Genomic DNA, 17146 nt, shown 5'->3' on the forward strand with positions numbered 1-17146 from the left:
TGCAGTGCTTCAAAGACTTCGGAACCCTGACGTTCATTATCTCATTAGCCTCGCTGGGTTCCGAGACCACAGACTCGAGGGTGGCTGGTGACACTCCTGAGGCACAAATGGGGGGCTGGGCTGTGAGCTGTGGAGAGTCCTTGGGGAACGGACCGGGCCAGGCTCGATGAGCGCGGGGCCGTCACTGGCACCCCGCTTTCTCTGATCCCTCGCCCTTGTTCCATCACCTGCTGGGGTCAGGGCGCTGTGCCGGGGCGCGATCCTAACCTATGCCTTTCCATCCTTGGATTCTGTCGGGGAGAAAGCTCCAAGCCGGGGTCCTTCCCCTCCTCTGTTCTGAGCCCTCAGGCAAACTAAGGAGGCCTATCGGACCGCTTCTCAGACTCATGTTGGGGGTTTAAACCCTGACCTCCCATCTTAGAATCAGTACAGTGTATGGGCTGCCAAGAAGAAGAGCGGGAAGGTCTAGGCCATGGGGTGAAGGGCTTGCCTGGGGTCACCCAGCTAGGAAGTGTCTGGGGCCACATTGGAGCCTCCGGGCCCCTCTCTCCGTCTGCTGAACCACCTCGCTGTCCCGGTGACAGGCCAGGATGTTCATCCAGCTGTTAGCTCAGGAGAGACTCCCAGGCTGGAGATCCACATAAAGATAGAGGTGGATGTCCGTATACGTCAGATCATCTTCAGCATGGACGTTGTGCCTGAGCTCGGCAGAGCCCGTGACGTCACCCAGCGAGCTAGTGGAGAGGGACAAAAGAAGGGCAAAGCTTTGTAGGACCTCTGTGGTTCGTGAGCGGGAGCAGGAGGAAAACCTAGCAAAGGACACCGAGAGGAGGAGGCGCTCAGCCCGGTAGGAGAGCCAGCAGTGAGGATCCGGGCCTTTAGATTCTCCTGGGAAGCGAGGGTGGATGACTGGAGAATACAGGAAAAGAATGAGCATTTAAAAACAAACCCCATAACAGTCCTCACGTGCCAGCTGTTCTTTGCAGAGCTTTAGAACCGAAAGGGATCGTTCCGCCCTCCATTATCTCTGAATAGGGATTCCCCCGTCACAGACCCAACATCAGGTTTCAGCCTCTGCCCAAAGGCTTTCCTAGAGGGACGATGCCCAACTGAGTGCCCGGGTGGGTGCTCAGGAAAGGCTTATCAGTAGATTGATTACCTCCCGGCTCAGCCCATTCCCCTTAGACGGCTTTGATCATTCTGCAGTTTTTCCTGTCATCCAACCTCCGTCTGCCTTTTGGCAGCCTCTGCCCATTGTTCTTGGTTCTCCTCCTCAAGAACCAAACAGAACAAGTCTAACGCCCTCCTTCAAGCTAGCGCTTGCTTGACACCCAGTGGTAGCCTCATCGGGGTTCTCCAGCCTCTCCCCAAAGACCCCTGGGGCGGGGAGCCCAGCACCCTTCCGAGGAGCCCCCATTCCACTTGCACAGTCTCGTGGATACTATCCTGACAGCAGCTCTGACGCTCACACCTCCCGTGAGGCTTCTCTTCAGGAATTTAGAGGGTTTTCTCCACCTTCTCTAGGTGTGGGACAGTGTTCTAGGAGAGGAGCCCTAGTCCGAGCCCCCTGCAGATGCCAGGGGGCTCGTGGCACCCCCTCCCGCAGCGAGTGTGATGTTCAGAGCTGGCAGAGACTTGATACCTTCCCTTCTTTGGTAGCGGAGCAAGCGGAGGCTTAGGGAAGGGGAGCCTCTTGTCCAGAATCACACAGTCCTCAGCACAGCTAGGACCAGACCCAGGTCCAGGCTCTGTCACCGTACTCTGCTGCCTCTGGGGAGCTCCCACACCCCAGAAGTGCGTGTGGCCTCAGAGGCCACAGAGGAGCACTGAGGACCACAGAGTCCGGCCAAGACCCCTCAGGGCTGGTTTTGCAGGCACAGGAAGGGTGGGGGCGGGTTTTAAAGGAGGCCATGGATGTGGGTCAGGGGCAGAGTGGGGGCTCTCTCCTCCTCTGCTGAAGGTGGCATCTGGGCTGGGCACTCTCAGCTTCGTGGCAGGGTTGGAAAAGAACGAGGACCAGAGATCTGTTTGGGTTGAGCCCCAAACAACACAAACAGCAGTTGACCCACAATGCTGGCTCCTTGTTTTTCAGAACTTTCCTCGGCCCCGACTTGCATTCAATTGTGTCGGTGGGAAGAGTTCCACAGAGCTGATGCGACACCTGGGGTGAGTGCGTGCATGCATGCCTAGTGCCCACAGACCAGAAAGAACCAGCCTGGCACCAGGGTGAGCCGTGCCAGCAGGTGGAGTCTGAGGTCAGATCAACATGATCAGACTAGGGTGGTGAGGTGGTTCAGTACATAGAGAGCCGGGCCCAGAGACAGGTGGTCCCGGGTTCAAATCTGGCCTCAGACACTTCCTAGCTGGTGACTAGTCCCCTGAGCAAGTCACTTAACCCCCATTGCCTGGCCCTTACTCCTGTCTTCTGCTTTGGAACTGACACACAGTATTGATTCAAAGATGGAAGGTATGGATTTAAAAAATCATGGTTCAGACTGCACATAGCTATGGGCCCATGCCAGGCCCTGGGGGGATACGAAAGGTAGACCAGAGCCAGCCTGTGCTTTTGAAGGCTCCCTGGGGTCTGACAAGCAGACCAGGGCTGGACCTCTGACCCAGGTGTGTAGTGGGAATTCCAGAAACAGCCCCCCAGGCCCGCACCCGAGGCATCCTGCTCCAAGACCGGAGCAGCGGAGGTGCCCAGAACCCTTTTGTGGAGGCTCAGGATCGGACCCCTGCGTCCAGGCACGCGCTCTGCCATTAAGCTGTGGGTGACCTCCTGCATGTCGTTTTCTCTCTGTCCAGGAGTTCCTAACTCTTCTTTGTTTTAAGGGACAGTCTAGGGAGCCGCACTCTCCTCACAATAGCAATTTCGAATAATTAAGGTTTCACTTCAGGATTGGTAAAAATAAAGACACATTTTTTACCCATCCAAGTTCACAGACCCCCCTGAAATCTATCTAAGGACAGCTCGTCTCTTAAGGTCCTTCCATCTCTAGAACTTATAGAATTCTATTTCCTTTTCCTGATGAGCCTCAAAATTCCACCATTCGTCCCAGCTAGAAAACATGGAAAGAGCCAAGGTCAACCAAGTCAGGGGGCACGTCTGCCTCCACTCCGAGGAGTGGTGTTGCTTGGATCAGTCAATCAGGCCATTAGTGGGAGAAGCACACACCATTTTGTGGCAGGGTCTGGCCCCAAGAATGGGAGACTCAAACTCTGTTCAATCCAGAAGTCAAAAAAGAAATGTATTTGAAGAAGAGGTTTAAGGTGGCATAATAGCCTAACAGCAGGGAATAGGCTGGGGGCTAATCAGCTAGCCCGAGGGATTTGCCTGGGGCTTGTAGAGAAGCCTCTCTGGGCAGATGGAGCAGCAGTTCTTGAGGTGATAGAGTAGCAGCCCCATCTGTGGAGGGGCAGCCATTCCAAGAAATCTTCACCTTTCCAGAAATCCCTGGAAAACGGGCCCAGCCAGATGGGGGGGGGGTGTTTGTGGGGATTTATGGTGAATAAATAGGGAATAGGCACACGTGCAGGTTTGGGGGAGTCTTCTGGAATGCCAGAGTCCCCAGGGCGCAGGCCCCATGTTCCCCCATTGCCCATCTTGTCATCGTGGTCAGTGCAGAGAGGTCTCACTGCCCTTCTGGAACATGAACGTGGGGGTGGGGGAATGTGGTACATGGGAGGGCCACCACAGGTCATCAGTTATGTCTGAGGCCAGAACTAAAATACATACAGAACAGTCCGAGGAATTCATAAAACAGATGAGGCACGGAGAGCATTACAGGTCTAGTACAGGTGATCAACAATACAGATTTTCCGTTGGTGTTTAGAGCACGAGGGTCCTGTTCCTGCTGCTGCCCCTCAGTGCCCACGGCCAGCCCCCAGCTAAGCCATGTACCACATGTAAGCATGGGCCAGGTACTGTGCCAAGCACTCTAGATGCAACGACAAAAACGGGTCCTGCCTGCCCTTAAGGCGCTTCTTCCATTCCTTTGGGGGAAATAAGAGCTATGCATAGAGGTGAATCTAAGATGTATGCAGAGCAGACTCAAGGTAAATGAGGGGGACATGGAAGAGGGGAGGGGAAGAAGGAGAGGCAGGGAGCAGATGGTGCTTGAACTGAACTTTGAAAGACACTAAAAGTTCTAAGAGACCAGGGTAAGGGAGGCATGTTCCAGGCCTGGGAATAACCTTCCAGAGGACTCAGATGTGGTTGGTGTGACTGGAACAAAGACCAGAGTCCAGTCTGATTAGAGCACAGAATTCAGAAAGGGCATCCAGTAATTTGTATTAAGCCTGGGTAGGTAGGATGGACCCTAATACTAAGGGCTATGAGTGCCAAATGAAAGAGTTTGCATTTTATCCTAGAGACACTAGGGAGCTACAGAAAGCTTTTTGAACAGGCGAGGGACGTAAGCAGATTTGGGTTTTAAGACTCTCACATGGACAACTGTGTGGAAGATGGATTAGAAGGGTGATGGGCTTGTGACCAGTTGGGAGGCCCAGAAGTAATGAAAGGGGTGAATGTAGAGGGGGTTGCAGATGGGAGAGGTTTGGAAGCAGAATCCACAAAATTTAGCAGCTGGTTGGATACATGGGATGAGAGCAGAGTTGGGAATTATCCCAGGGTTACAAATTTAATGACTGGAAGGATGGCAAGAACAGAGAGAGAGTAGGTTTGGAGAAAAGAAAAATAAGTTCTGTTTGAGGCCTGCCGAGTCGGAGAAACCTCATTTAGATGGCCTTTTGTCCACTGGCTTTGGTTTTTTCATCAATAAAACGTAGTTGATAGACATTTCCTACCTGTGTGACCCTGGGCAAGTCACTTAACCCCCACTGCCTAGCCCTTACCACTCTTTTGCCTTGGAACCATTATATAGTATTGATTCCAAGGAGGAAGGTGAGGGTTTTAAATAAATAAAATAAAGCTTAGTTGATGATAACCTACTTACCCCTCCCACCATCCAAACATCGAATGCCATGAAGTTTGTGAAAGAGTATTAAAAAATATAAAGCGTTCAACAGATTTGAGATGGTATTGGTATTAAATTTGGGAAGGATAATCCTCTTAAGAGGTTTAAAATCCTTCCAAATTTCACAGGAACAGAATGACGCATGAAGATGTTGCAAATGTGGCAAGATTCCCCTGGAAGCCGGTGACACGAGATTAACTCAAATAACTAACTAATGGGATTGTAATAGTTGATAAGTAATTATAAGTTGTTTGGATTTCCCATACGCCCTCTGCTTCTCTCTCCTCCATAATGCATTCCAGTGTGTCTGGAACCAGAAAGTCAAAAACAGCTTTACTCATGTCACTCCGGTGCCCTTCTCCATGCCAGCTTCTCTTGGGGTGGTGAGCCCAGATTCTCAGAGCCTTAGTGTTGGCTGAGATCAGCCCACCTTTGGAGAATGGGATGGGGGGGCTCTGTTATCCAGACACATTTCTGGAGCCCCCGCCCAGTGCTGATCTAGGCAGACAGCATCAAACAAATGGGAGGCTTTGATCCCTCTCTTGAAGGGCTCAGAGTCTAATGGAAGAAAAGAGCAGGATACATTAATAAGACTTGCTTCTGAAGCTATGGGTAGGAGCAGATGAAAACAGCTGGATCCCCTTCAATGCCCCCAGTGTTCAAAAAGAGGTGTGTATGGATCACAGTTTGATTAATTGAAACATTTTCCAGGGGAGCTAGGTATCAAAAGGAGTGGGGAGTTCTTTTGAACGGTGAATAATTCCTTCCCACTCCTTGTTACCAATTTGAAAGCTCAGATATTGTTCCTGTGAAGTCGTCCTCTGGTGCTCCATTGGCAAATGGATGAAGGCGTCCCTGGGTGATGAGAGAGATGATGAAGGCCAGGCACGAGCTCTGTGGAGTCCCATCCAACTGGAGGGGCTCCGAGGGTCCACTCAGCCTTGGGCTGAGGGCCAGCATAGGGCCCACTTCAGGTCCCTGCCTTCTCCTCAGTTCTCATTCTTGACATCCCTACAGCCCTTGGCACAATTGTCACCCCAGGTTTTCCTGACCCTGCTGTCTCCCAGTTCTCCTTCCCAAAGTACTCATCCAGGAGGTGTTGTAGTATGCTCTCATCACCAAACCACTCCTGTTTCTGCCCATGTTAATCTTTTCCTAAATGCTCTCTGTCTCCATGCTCTGTTCCTGGATTTCCTCACGAGTATGTCTTCTTATATACGATACTGCCTTTTGTTTTGTTTTGTTTTTTAAAGTAGGACTGCCCGAGCACATGAAGCTCTCCACTAAATGCGAAGCATTTAATTCACTTGGAAGTTCATCTGCCCGAGTTACCCAGAGCCACAGATTAAATCAATTTAGTAGCTCCTAACACAGAATCTCCCAGAGGGAAGTGATCAGGCAGCTTCTGGGGCATCCGATCACAGCCTCTCCCACCCCTCCAAGCAAGTCCTGCTGCTACAGCCCTGACAAATCAGTTCCTAGTGGGTGTCAGGCGTTTTCCCCAGTGGCAGGGATACATAGAGATAAGACCTCGTTTGGAGGGGGTTGGGAGAGGGGAACAGAATAAATGCTTCTTAATTGAAAAAAAAGAATTTTAAAGAAAAACCCCAATGTGTGCAATGCTGCCTCATTCCAACTATCTTTTACCAACCATTCTGTTCCTTTTAAATAAGGTGTGAGCTTTCAGCGCGATTTTCCATTTATGGAAAGCTCATCTTGCTTGTCACACATGCTTTGTTCATTTCTATAGAGATGGCTGATATTTTAGGTATATATAGTGTTTAGTAATGGCTCCTTCATTTTGATCGCCTTTGAATTGCTTAGTCTATCTAGCCCTAGTCGTCTTACACTGTAGCAGCCTTTGATGGTATTGAACTTGGGGGATCCAAGTAAGCACTTTCTCCCATGTCCTGCTTCCTTTTCAATTGAAAGTCTTTTTATTAGATTTGTACAACTCCTGGCAAGTACTTTTTTTTTTTAATGAGGCTTGTTTTAGGGGATTTTCATAAAATACATTTTGTTTTTATAGCACAATCCTCTTGTCTATCTCTCTCTGTCTGTCTCTTCCTCCTCCTTCTCCCTCTTTCCCTCTGCATCTACCCCTGGAATGGAACCCTCTCTGAGAACAAAGAAAGCATTTAAGCAGAAACTAGAGTGGCCATTTGTGCTCCGGTATGCAGACTTCTCTGCGCATAGGTAGGAGTCCTAGACTCTTCTGAGGCAGAGCTAGAAAGGCCCTCAGGGGTATTCTAATTTGACCCCTCATTTTGCAGATGAGGAAACTGAGACCCTGGGAGGTTAAGTGACTTCTAGGTTCATAGATGGATCGTTCCGGAGCTCCAAGGAACCTCACGGTCATCTGGTCCTAAGCGACTAAGCTCAGTGTCCAAGGGATTGTCTAAGTCTACTGCACCGGCAAAGATCCATCCCTCTTTGAGTCTAACTAGACCAACCCCACGTCCCTCATTTGACACATGAGGAAATCCAGGTCTGGACAGGTTTTAAGTGACTCGCCCAGGGCCACAGCTATTAGCCCTAGTCGTAGGTTTTCCTAAAGGCAGACCAGCACTGTGCAAACTATATACCAGAAAGATGGGAACTGACTGTAGATGCAAGCTTGGACAGCACTTTGCCTACATTCCCTCACTTAATCTTCCTAACCAGCTAGTGAGAGAAATACTCTAGATATGATCATCCACATTTTACAGATGAGCAGAGACTCGGAGAAAATAAGCTAGTGAGCATCTGAGGTGGGACGACATTCGAACCAGGGCTCTCCAAGGTCTTTGCTCCATCTGCTACCCCCTTCATTAGCACAGGGCCTAACACAGAGTCACTCGCCACCTGAGAAATGCTCTTGGACTCACTGACTCAAGCGGGGTGTCTCTGGAAACAGCCCCTTCGGTTTGCCCTGCCCTGGCATGATGTCCTCATTCTAGAAGCCATCTGATTCACCTCCCTTCCCAGGCACCTCAGGAACATGCCCGACAGGCAGGCATCCAGCCACAGCTTGAATGTTTCCTGCACCAGGAGTGCTCGCCTTGCAAGGCCTTTCCATCCTCAGAGAGCCCCAGGCTTCTTTTCTTAACATATACATTTTATTTTGAGTTCTATTAGCAAGTACACATACATTTGTGGTCAAATGTATAATCAGAAGCACAAGAAAAAGAGGCATGCGTGCTGAAACCACGAAACCTAGCATATCTGTGGTTATACATGGATCTGAAGTGCACTCGTTACCCATTGTTAACCAGCGGTGTGTATTGACTTGTATCATACCCCATCATTCGAGTTTTTTGTGTGTGCGTAATGGGGATTTACCGTAGTATCTTCACCTGCAAAGCGGTGTGTGTGTTGTTCTTTTGGCTCTTTTTTCCCTCTGTTCTACTTCATAGAAGTCTTCCTAGAATTCTAAGAATTATTGGTCATTTCTTGTGGCACAGTACTATTCTATTCTATTCTATTCACCTCACCTCCCGTGCTGATTTGTTTAGCCATTCTCTAATCCGTGAATACCTGGCATGTTCCTAGCTTTTGGCTACTGGAAGTAATGCTGTTCGTAATCCTCTTGGACAGTTCTCTCTGAGCGTCTAGAGCACTGGGCTTAGAATTGGGAAGACTCGCTTTATAAGTGCATATCTGGCCTCGGGCACTTACTGGCTGTGTGACCCTGGGCAAGTCATTCAATCCTGTTGACCTGAGTTTTTCTCATCTGTAAAAGGAGCTGGAAAAGGAAATGGCAAAGCACTCCACTATCTCTGCCAAGAAAACCCCAAATGGAGTCACAAAAAGGTTGAACATGTCTGAACAGCAACAGAGCCTTTTTTCTCTTTCCTCCTTGAGCTATTATCTCCATGGTAGTGCTACAGAGACAAAGGGTATGCACATTTTTGTCACTAATTATGGCATTCCATATTGCTTTCCACCAAGCAGTGTATTTTGGTGCCTATTTTACCACAGCTGCACCCGTGATTTTATTGTCTTTTATTGTATTTGCCAATATGATAGGTAGTGGGCAGAGTCTCAGAATGATTATCTTGTACTTTTTTCTAGAGGCTGTGTGGCTTAGTGGTTCCACAGAGAATCAGGAAGAATTGGGTTCTGTCCACCTCTGACACTTAACCAGCCCTGTGACTCTGGGCAAGCCTCAGGCAACTCCCTAGGACTTGAATCACAGTAATTTCTCTAAAGTTCCAGCTTGTTAAGTATTTATGCCCTTCCCATAGCTGGGAAAAAAAATAGAATAATCCCTTGTCCTTTATTTTTCAGTCTTGGGGTTTGTTTGATTTTTTTTAACTCTTACCTTTTGTCTTAGAATTAATACTAAGTATCAGTTCCAAGGCAAAAGAGAGGTATGGGTTAGGCCATTGAAGTTGAGCAACTTGCCTTGGGTTGCACAACTAGGAAATATCAAATTTGAACCCAGAACTTCCTATCTCCAGACTTGGGCCTTAATCCACTAAGCCACCTCACTGCTGTAACAGTTAAAATTTAGGGGAGATGGGGAGACTGAGGCAGGTAGAAATTAGTTTCTCTCTGCAAGGAGTATTATATTTTTTAGAGGTTTATTAAAGGTTAAAGATTAAAAAATATACAAGTAAGAAACATGTGCCTAGGCTAGAGGCCTAGACAAAATAACCTCACATCATGGAAGAGACGCCTCTGCTCCAAAACAGAAGTCCAAAAGACCCGAGAGCCCTCTCAAAAGCCTTTGAATCAGTTTAAATCCCTTCTCGATCTCAGCCCAGGTGAGATTACAAGGCATTCTGGGGAAGTGGAGCAAAGGCTCATGGGGATTGTAGTCCTGTATTCGAGTCTATTTTTTACATTCCCTCGTGTGATCATTTTGGAAAAATTAATTTTTCCCCAAAAGGATCATAAAAACATAATAAACTTAAAAGATTGCAATAGTGTGAGGATAAGAGAAAAAAGAATAAAACCAATAATTGCTGAACACATTGACAAAAAGCCATTAGGGGGCAGTCCCCTTTGGCATAAAAGTATACATACAAATAAATGTTCAATCAACCACACCCAAAGTTCAATTTTGTGCAACTTGTGGTCTGGAGGCTTCTTCATGGTGGCTTCTCCAACAGTTCAGTTCTGGATTCAGAGAGGTAGCATCTTCTTTACCTAAAATTCTTCTCAAAAGGAATTTAAACTTTGCAATTTAAATAATGATTTTTTTTTTTTACATTCCCCCATGTTGTGGGTGATTGAAAGATTCAGAATCAGTTAGGGATGCATGGCTGAGGTATGAGGTATATGAATCAATTGGCAAGAGATATTAAAAAGACATCAGAAAATCCAAAAGAAAAGAAAAATTTCTCGATGAAAATATAGACTATCAAAGTCTTATGTGTAAAAATTCCAAGTAGAAGAAAAATAAATCTATAACAGGTCCTTCAATCAGGGCCCAATCAAAATGATCTAAGTAATGATGCATTTACCCAGTCAGTGCCAGGACTACAGAAAGGTACCACACTATGAGAGGCAGAAAAGAAAGGGACCAGATTATAGAAGCCAAGGTTTCGGGGATACTCGTCTGTGAGTATCTTCAGGGTGAGTGTGGATACAAGGAAAGCCTATGTCTTAACACATGTTAAACATAGTAACCTCGAGTCTTCACACTAGATTCAAGACCTTTGTATTGGCCTAGAAGTGCATCAATCCATCTTGGATTGGCCTTTCTTTGGCTCTGTGCAATGGCTCTTGTGTGTATATCTTGTCCTGGAATCAGACAGAATCATTAAGTAAAGTCCCATAATTTATTTAAATAATTAGTGGCATCGTTTTTATAGTCACAAGCTTTTTGGGCATGCTCTGACAAATGTATCTTACACTTGTAGTACTGAAAAATCAAAAGGTTAAAGAAAATCTTAATGCTGGTGACATGTGCTTCAAATATAAAAAGGAGAGAAAAAATAATAAAAAAAACTGAAAAAGTTTATTGCACATGCAAGAAACATATAATAAAAGAGCTTTAAAAAATTCAAAAGTATAGCTTATAATCATTGACACTATGTGTCAGTTAAGAAAATATAAAAATACAAGGTTTTCTCACCAAAAAATGAGATCCATTTCCTCTTTGTATTTGGCCATGATCACTGTGAGTAGAAGGCAAATGAATTGAACAAGGTTAACAATTTTTTCATCTTTAAAAATACAGTAGTACAAATATGTAGATATCAAAATCCCCAAAATTCTCAATAGCCCAATTAATTACAATAGCAAACAAACACACTTTCATATTTCACATAAGTTGCTGTATGACATTTTTAAAACCTATGAATTGATGGACATTTGTCACAGTTTTTACAAACAGAGCAATCCTTCAACCTTGGTATTTAAACATATTTTTTTAAACAAAGTAAAACTCATCTTGGGTTTAGAAGATAATCAGGAAATCTATATATCATTCTGGTAGAAGTAAAATAGTGAGCTGAAGAGCATAAATAAAGGGGTGCTCCTTTTTTGGAGGCTTATAGGGATACAAATGCCCTGAGATTAACTGCCCAACTTCCATTCACATGTGGGAAGGCTGGGGGTTATAAAATACATTTCACTTCAGCTACTGTAATGGGCCTTACCTCGTGGTAGGGGCAGGCAAAAATAACCAGATTGTTTAAAAAAATTCCAAAAATCATATTTAAAAAACCCTTAAAATCAAATCATTTGAGGTATTTAGCACATTAAATTTCCAAAGGTTGTTAATACAATTATAACCAGTTCTGAAGTCCATCTATCCTCGGCAAAATAGAAAAAAGCTGTTTTTTCATATATGGGCTTATTCACAATAATATTTGTTCAATAGTTATAGGGGAAAAACAACAGAATTTTTAAAACTCAGTACATTCAAAATAAATTCAATTAACCTTCAGTTCGAGCAGAATAATATTGAATCCAGTAATATATGAACTTAAAATCACAAAGTTAAACCATGTAACAGTTAAAATTTAGGGGAGATGGGGAGACTGAGGCAGGTAGAAATTAGTTTCTCTCTGCAAGGAGTATTATATTTTTTAGAGGTTTATTAAAGGTTAAAGATTAAAAAATATACAAGTAAGAAACATGTGCCTAGGCTAGAGGCCTAGACAAAATAACCTCACATCATGGAAGAGACGCCTCTGCTCCAAAACAGAAGTCCAAAAGACCCGAGAGCCCTCTCAAAAGCCTTTGAATCAGTTTAAATCCCTTCTCGATCTCAGCCCAGGTGAGATTACAAGGCATTCTGGGGAAGTGGAGCAAAGGCTCATGGGGATTGTAGTCCTGTATTCGAGTCTATTTTTTACACTGCCCCCTCAGTCTTGTAGTAGTTAAGAGATCTTGGACTGAGAATTTTTAGGCCTAAGATATGACCAGAGCTTAAGACATCCTCATTTAGCAGATGTCCAAGAGGTGAAAAGGAACTTGCTTCAAGTCACGCCGGTACCTAGTGGTGGCAGGACCAGAACTTGGACTTGATTTTCCTGGTGATCTTCCCACTAAAATCACACTTTAATTCTCCATTGTATTTATCTGAAATCTGTGGGCCTTGTTGACCAGAAAGCCAGCATCCATGTTGGCCTTGTTAATCTGTAAACCAGCATCCGTGTTGGTCTTGTTGATCTATAAACCAGCATCCACATGGGCCTTGTTGACTTGCTTGTGAATGTGAATAGAAAGGAGCTAGAGACCGAGCTATACAAGGATCCGGGAGGGAATTGGGGCTGTTTTAACACAAAGCAGAGAAGGCAACGTGATAGCTGGCTAGCCTTACATCTCTGTAAGGCTATAATATAGAAGAAGGATTAGATGTGATTTGCTTGACCTCCAAAGACAGAACTCAGACAAAGCATGAAGGTGACAGAGACGAATTTAGGGGAATGTTTGGGAAACTTAGCTGACAGTCAGAGCTGTCCAAAGGCAGACAAGGCTTCCTCAAGAGGTAGTGAGCTCCCTGGTCATGATGTCTATTCAGGTAGAGGCCAGGTGATTACTCGTTGATATTTTAGAGAAAAATCTTTAGGCAAGGGTTTAGTACTATGTTCTTTTTTATTATAACTTCTTTTACCAATTACATGTAATAACAAATTCCCACATGTTTTCTGAAGTTATATGATCCAAATTGTTTCCCTCCCTTCTTCCCTCCCCCCTCAAGGAGCTGACAAACAATTCAGTCTGGATTATACATGTATCATCACGCAAAATATATTTCCATATTGTTTATTCTTGTAAGTGAATAATCATATAAAACCAAAGCCCCAAATAAAGAAGTGATAAATCCTGTGCTTCCATGTGCATCCGACTCCCAACAGTTCTTTCTCTGAAGGTGATCGCATGCTTTGCCCTAAGTCACTATGTTCTAAGGTCTCTTCCTCAGAGATCATTCGATTCCATCAGTTTCTGTGATTCCAAGAACTGGAGAATGGGAGTCTAGATGAAGCCGAGTGATGGAGTTCATTGTCTCCCCCGATTCTGGGTCTTTGGGGCTGCCCTGGTGCGGATGATCATCTATCCATCAGCAACTATTGATGAAGGGACGGTGTGTAACAACAGTGCCTTAGCCATCGTAGGCCCTCACTAGCTTCATTGAACTGTGCTGGGCACACACACTCCCCCGCTTCCCTCAAAGAACTTATATTCTACGTGTACACAGATAAAAACGTTCAGAGTAATTTTCAAAGGAAAAGAAAATTATACCCGCCTTGAGCAGGGTGGGGAGGGTTGGTGGATTGAAAATTAACCAAGTTTTTGCCTATGAAGCGCTACCTGAACCATACATAGAGGGAAGCTGGGCTAGTCTGTGGGGCAGAAATGATGAAATACTTTCCAGATCATTGTTTGCAGGGCATTCACCAAATGCTTTCTTGCATGATTCAGTCGCTGAATCTCAGAGCTGGAAGGATTTTAGACCGCGGAATGCTGGAGCACAGAGTGTCAACTCTGGAACGTAGAATGTCCCAGCCGAGGCGAGCCTTAGAGGTCATCTCTTCAAGCCTTATCTTACAGAAGAAGAAACTGAGTCTCAAAGAGTCATGCACCTCATTAGTGGCAGAGCCAGAAAAAGAGCCCATTTCTCCAAGGCTTATCCCAGACTGCCTCCTACAATGGATGGGGGGCCATAGGAGGTCAGAGAAGGCCTCCCTCTGGCCCTCCGTTCCCCAACCCCTTCTCTCTGGTATCTCTTCAGGCACGGTGGCACCATGGTGACCTACGGAGGGATGGCCAAGCAGCCAGTCACGGCCTCAGTGGTAAGTGCCATGATGCCTGAACAGCACTGCACGTGACTCGTGTGAGGCGTCTGGCCTCAGACGAAGCCCCTGCATTTCCACTTTAACTCCAGAAAGTTCTGCTCTTCTCAGAGCCTCCATCTACCTTCCCTCTTCCACAGAGCTCATTCATTTTTAAGGACCTCAAGCTCCGGGGTTTCTGGCTGACTCAGTGGAAGAAGGACCAAGGGCCAGGTGAGTGGGGAATGACCCAGGGTGAGGATGGGGCGGGGGCAAGTATCTGGGGAAATCCAAGGGAATGGAGGGCCCCCTGTTTCCATTCATTCTGCATTAAGCACTTCTGTGTACTAGCCAGAGAAGAGAAAATTCATCTCAAAGAGGAAAGGATCTGGGTTCTGCTCCCACCTCTGACATCCTGGTTGTGTGAGCTTGAACCAATCACTCAGCCTCTCCTTGTTCTCAGAGCTCTTTAAAGGCATGAAATTGCAGAGGAGATCGCAGTGCCTGCATGAAGGCAGTTTCCGTGTCAGTGAAATCACGGCACTGGTCTTTAACCCTTTTCTCGGCACCTGGAGATCCAAAGACAAAACTTCGTCCATTCTATGGACCCCAACAGCAAGTCCCTAGAGCAGAACGTGGGATTGTCAGGTGCCCCAGAGGGCTGAGGCTTCTCCTCCCAAGAACCAAAGTGGAAGGGCAGGATGTACTGAGGAAAGTGCATCGAGGGTCCTGGAAAGAGATGCCGGTGGTAGCAGGGGGCCTTGTGGGCATCTTCAGTATCCATGGTGCCATGGTGAGCAGTGGGTGGGGGTGCCCGGGCAGCAAGCCCCCTCTAGCTAGCCCAGGGCTGGAGTCAGGAAGACCCAAGTTCTACAGTGACATCAGGCACTTACTAGCAGGGTGACCCTGGGCTGATCACTTCTGTTTTCCTCAGTTTCCTCATCTGTAAAATGGAGAGAATAATAGCACCTACCTCCCAGGATTATTATGAGGATGCAATGAGATAATAGTTTTAAAAGCACATTAGTGCCTGGCACTATTCCCTTCCCTTTCCCTCCCTGTCCCCTTCCTTGTGTCCTCAGAATCTTCACCTCCCCCTTGGCAGCCTTCCCATCCACATCAGGGCCAAATTTGTTTTGCCCAAGTCCTATTGCAGCCTGTGCCTTTGGGGCTTCTCCTCAGCCCCAAGAGCCCTGATGAGCTCCAGCTGGTCCTTTCTCTGTGCCTTATTTTTCCCACTTCCCCCTAGAGATCCCTCAGTAGATGGGGAGGGATGGATGGGCTTCCTGGAGCACAGTCCTCTCCCTCGAAGCTGCAGGGATGGAGGAGCTGGTGTCATACATAAATACAAGCAGCCATCCGGAGCCCGAGCCATGAAGTGGGAGGGGAGGCCATGAAACCTGGGCCATGGAAACCACTCTCTGAGGCATTCTCACATCTCTCTGTGGGCAGGGAGGGTCCTGGGGAAGTGGAGATGTTAAAAACAATGAGTCAAAAAGCGAATTATTTATTTTTGAGAGTTATTAGGAACTTAACAAATATTAAGCCATGACTATTTCCATATACAAAGAACAGGAAAAAAGAATTATAATCATGAGTATCACCCCCAGCTTGTTGTTTTAAATAGACAGTCGCTGTACCCCAAAACTGCTGATGCAATTTTATTGAATTCAGGATTGTCCCCACTGCCCTGCTTGTCTTGATTCTCTCTTCTGCTTTTTTCCCCAATGTTTGATTGAGGTTCTTTGCTTCTTTTTTATATTTCTCCTCTTCACCATTCTCTCATGGGAAAAAAAAAGGAAATCCTCCCTTCTAACAAATAAATATAGTCAAACAAAATAAATGTACACATTGATTGTGTCTTTAGGGGTCAAACTGAATTTTTTTAATAGAAAAGAAATAGGCAAGTTAAAGGAATTCTCTATTTCCAAAAGGTCATTTGTTGACAATTCTGATTTCCTACTAGATTCCCCTGAGTTGAGGGTTAAGCACTGAAACTTGAGATGAGTGTAGGCGGAATCAAAGGAGCATCAGGATTAGGGTAGGGGCCTGAGTTCTAAACCTGCCTGAATCATTCTATACTTGTATGATCTTGAGCTTCTTCCAGCCTCAGTTTCCCTCTGTGGTTAGATTCTAGAGCCCTACAACCATCCTCCATCCTGTCTCCTCCTCTTACAGACCAGTTCAAGGAGATGATCCTCACTCTGTGTGACTTCATCCGCCGAGGGCAGCTCACAGAGCCCAGCTGCTCAGAAGTCCCGCTGCAGGATTACCAAGCAGCCCTGGAGGCCTCCATGAAGCCCTTTGTTTCTTCCAAGCAGATTCTCACAATGTGACAGCCCGGGGAATGCGTGACGGGGCACCACAAGCAGGTGGTGGAGGGGATCCGCAGGCATCTCCTCTCCTGTACCAGCCTCCCTCTGGAGCATCACTGTTCCCCGAGGCTGGCCAGAGCCTTAGATCAGAAGAGGAGAGGCTTGAAGCCACTGGCCTTGGGCAGGGGTCCCAGGCTTCCCTAATAAAGAGTCACTGCCACTTCTTAAACACAAAGCATTCCTTTCCCCCAGCTAGCGAGGGGCTCGCCCCTTGGAGACATCCTCACGGCCTAACTCCCCCACACGCAAAGTCTGATAAAGTACCAGAAGTTTGGCCTGGCTCAACCCTGAGCTTTGTAGTTGGGAGCCAGGTGGGCCAGTGACCTGCTGCAGATGGGAATGCTTTGCCAAAGGCCAAGGCAGGGGAAGCCGGAGGTGGTCAGGCCTCCCTGCGCCGTCCTGTAGACTCTACCGGGAAGAGCCTGGATGCTGGCCCCTCCTCTGGAAGGGCAGAGCGTTGGGAATGAGAATTCCCTGCCTCAGTCTTCATGGGAAGGTGGTGTCTCTGGGTTAACCTGACTACCCCCTCCTGCCTTGGCTTTTTAGCATCATGAGCCAGCTGCTCTTCTCCTCAGATTGGGGC

General features: G+C 46.6%; 1 protein-coding gene across 1 annotated transcript in view; it reads left to right on the forward strand.

Moving 5' to 3' along the window:
* MECR (mitochondrial trans-2-enoyl-CoA reductase) overlaps window positions 1–16732 on the forward strand; it is a 44735-nt gene extending 28003 nt beyond the window's left edge. Inside the window, exons 7-10 of the mRNA XM_001373727.5 lie at window positions 2093–2166; window positions 14149–14209; window positions 14350–14422; window positions 16367–16732. Of these exons, the coding sequence (XP_001373764.3) occupies window positions 2093–2166; window positions 14149–14209; window positions 14350–14422; window positions 16367–16524 (366 nt within the window). The 3' untranslated portion in view covers window positions 16525–16732. The remainder of the gene's footprint in view (window positions 1–2092; window positions 2167–14148; window positions 14210–14349; window positions 14423–16366) is intronic.
* The last annotated feature ends 414 nt before the right edge of the window (window positions 16733–17146 follow it).

Source organism: Monodelphis domestica, chromosome 4 (genome assembly GCF_027887165.1).
Source record: "Monodelphis domestica isolate mMonDom1 chromosome 4, mMonDom1.pri, whole genome shotgun sequence".
Lineage (NCBI taxonomy): Eukaryota > Metazoa > Chordata > Mammalia > Didelphimorphia > Didelphidae > Monodelphis > Monodelphis domestica.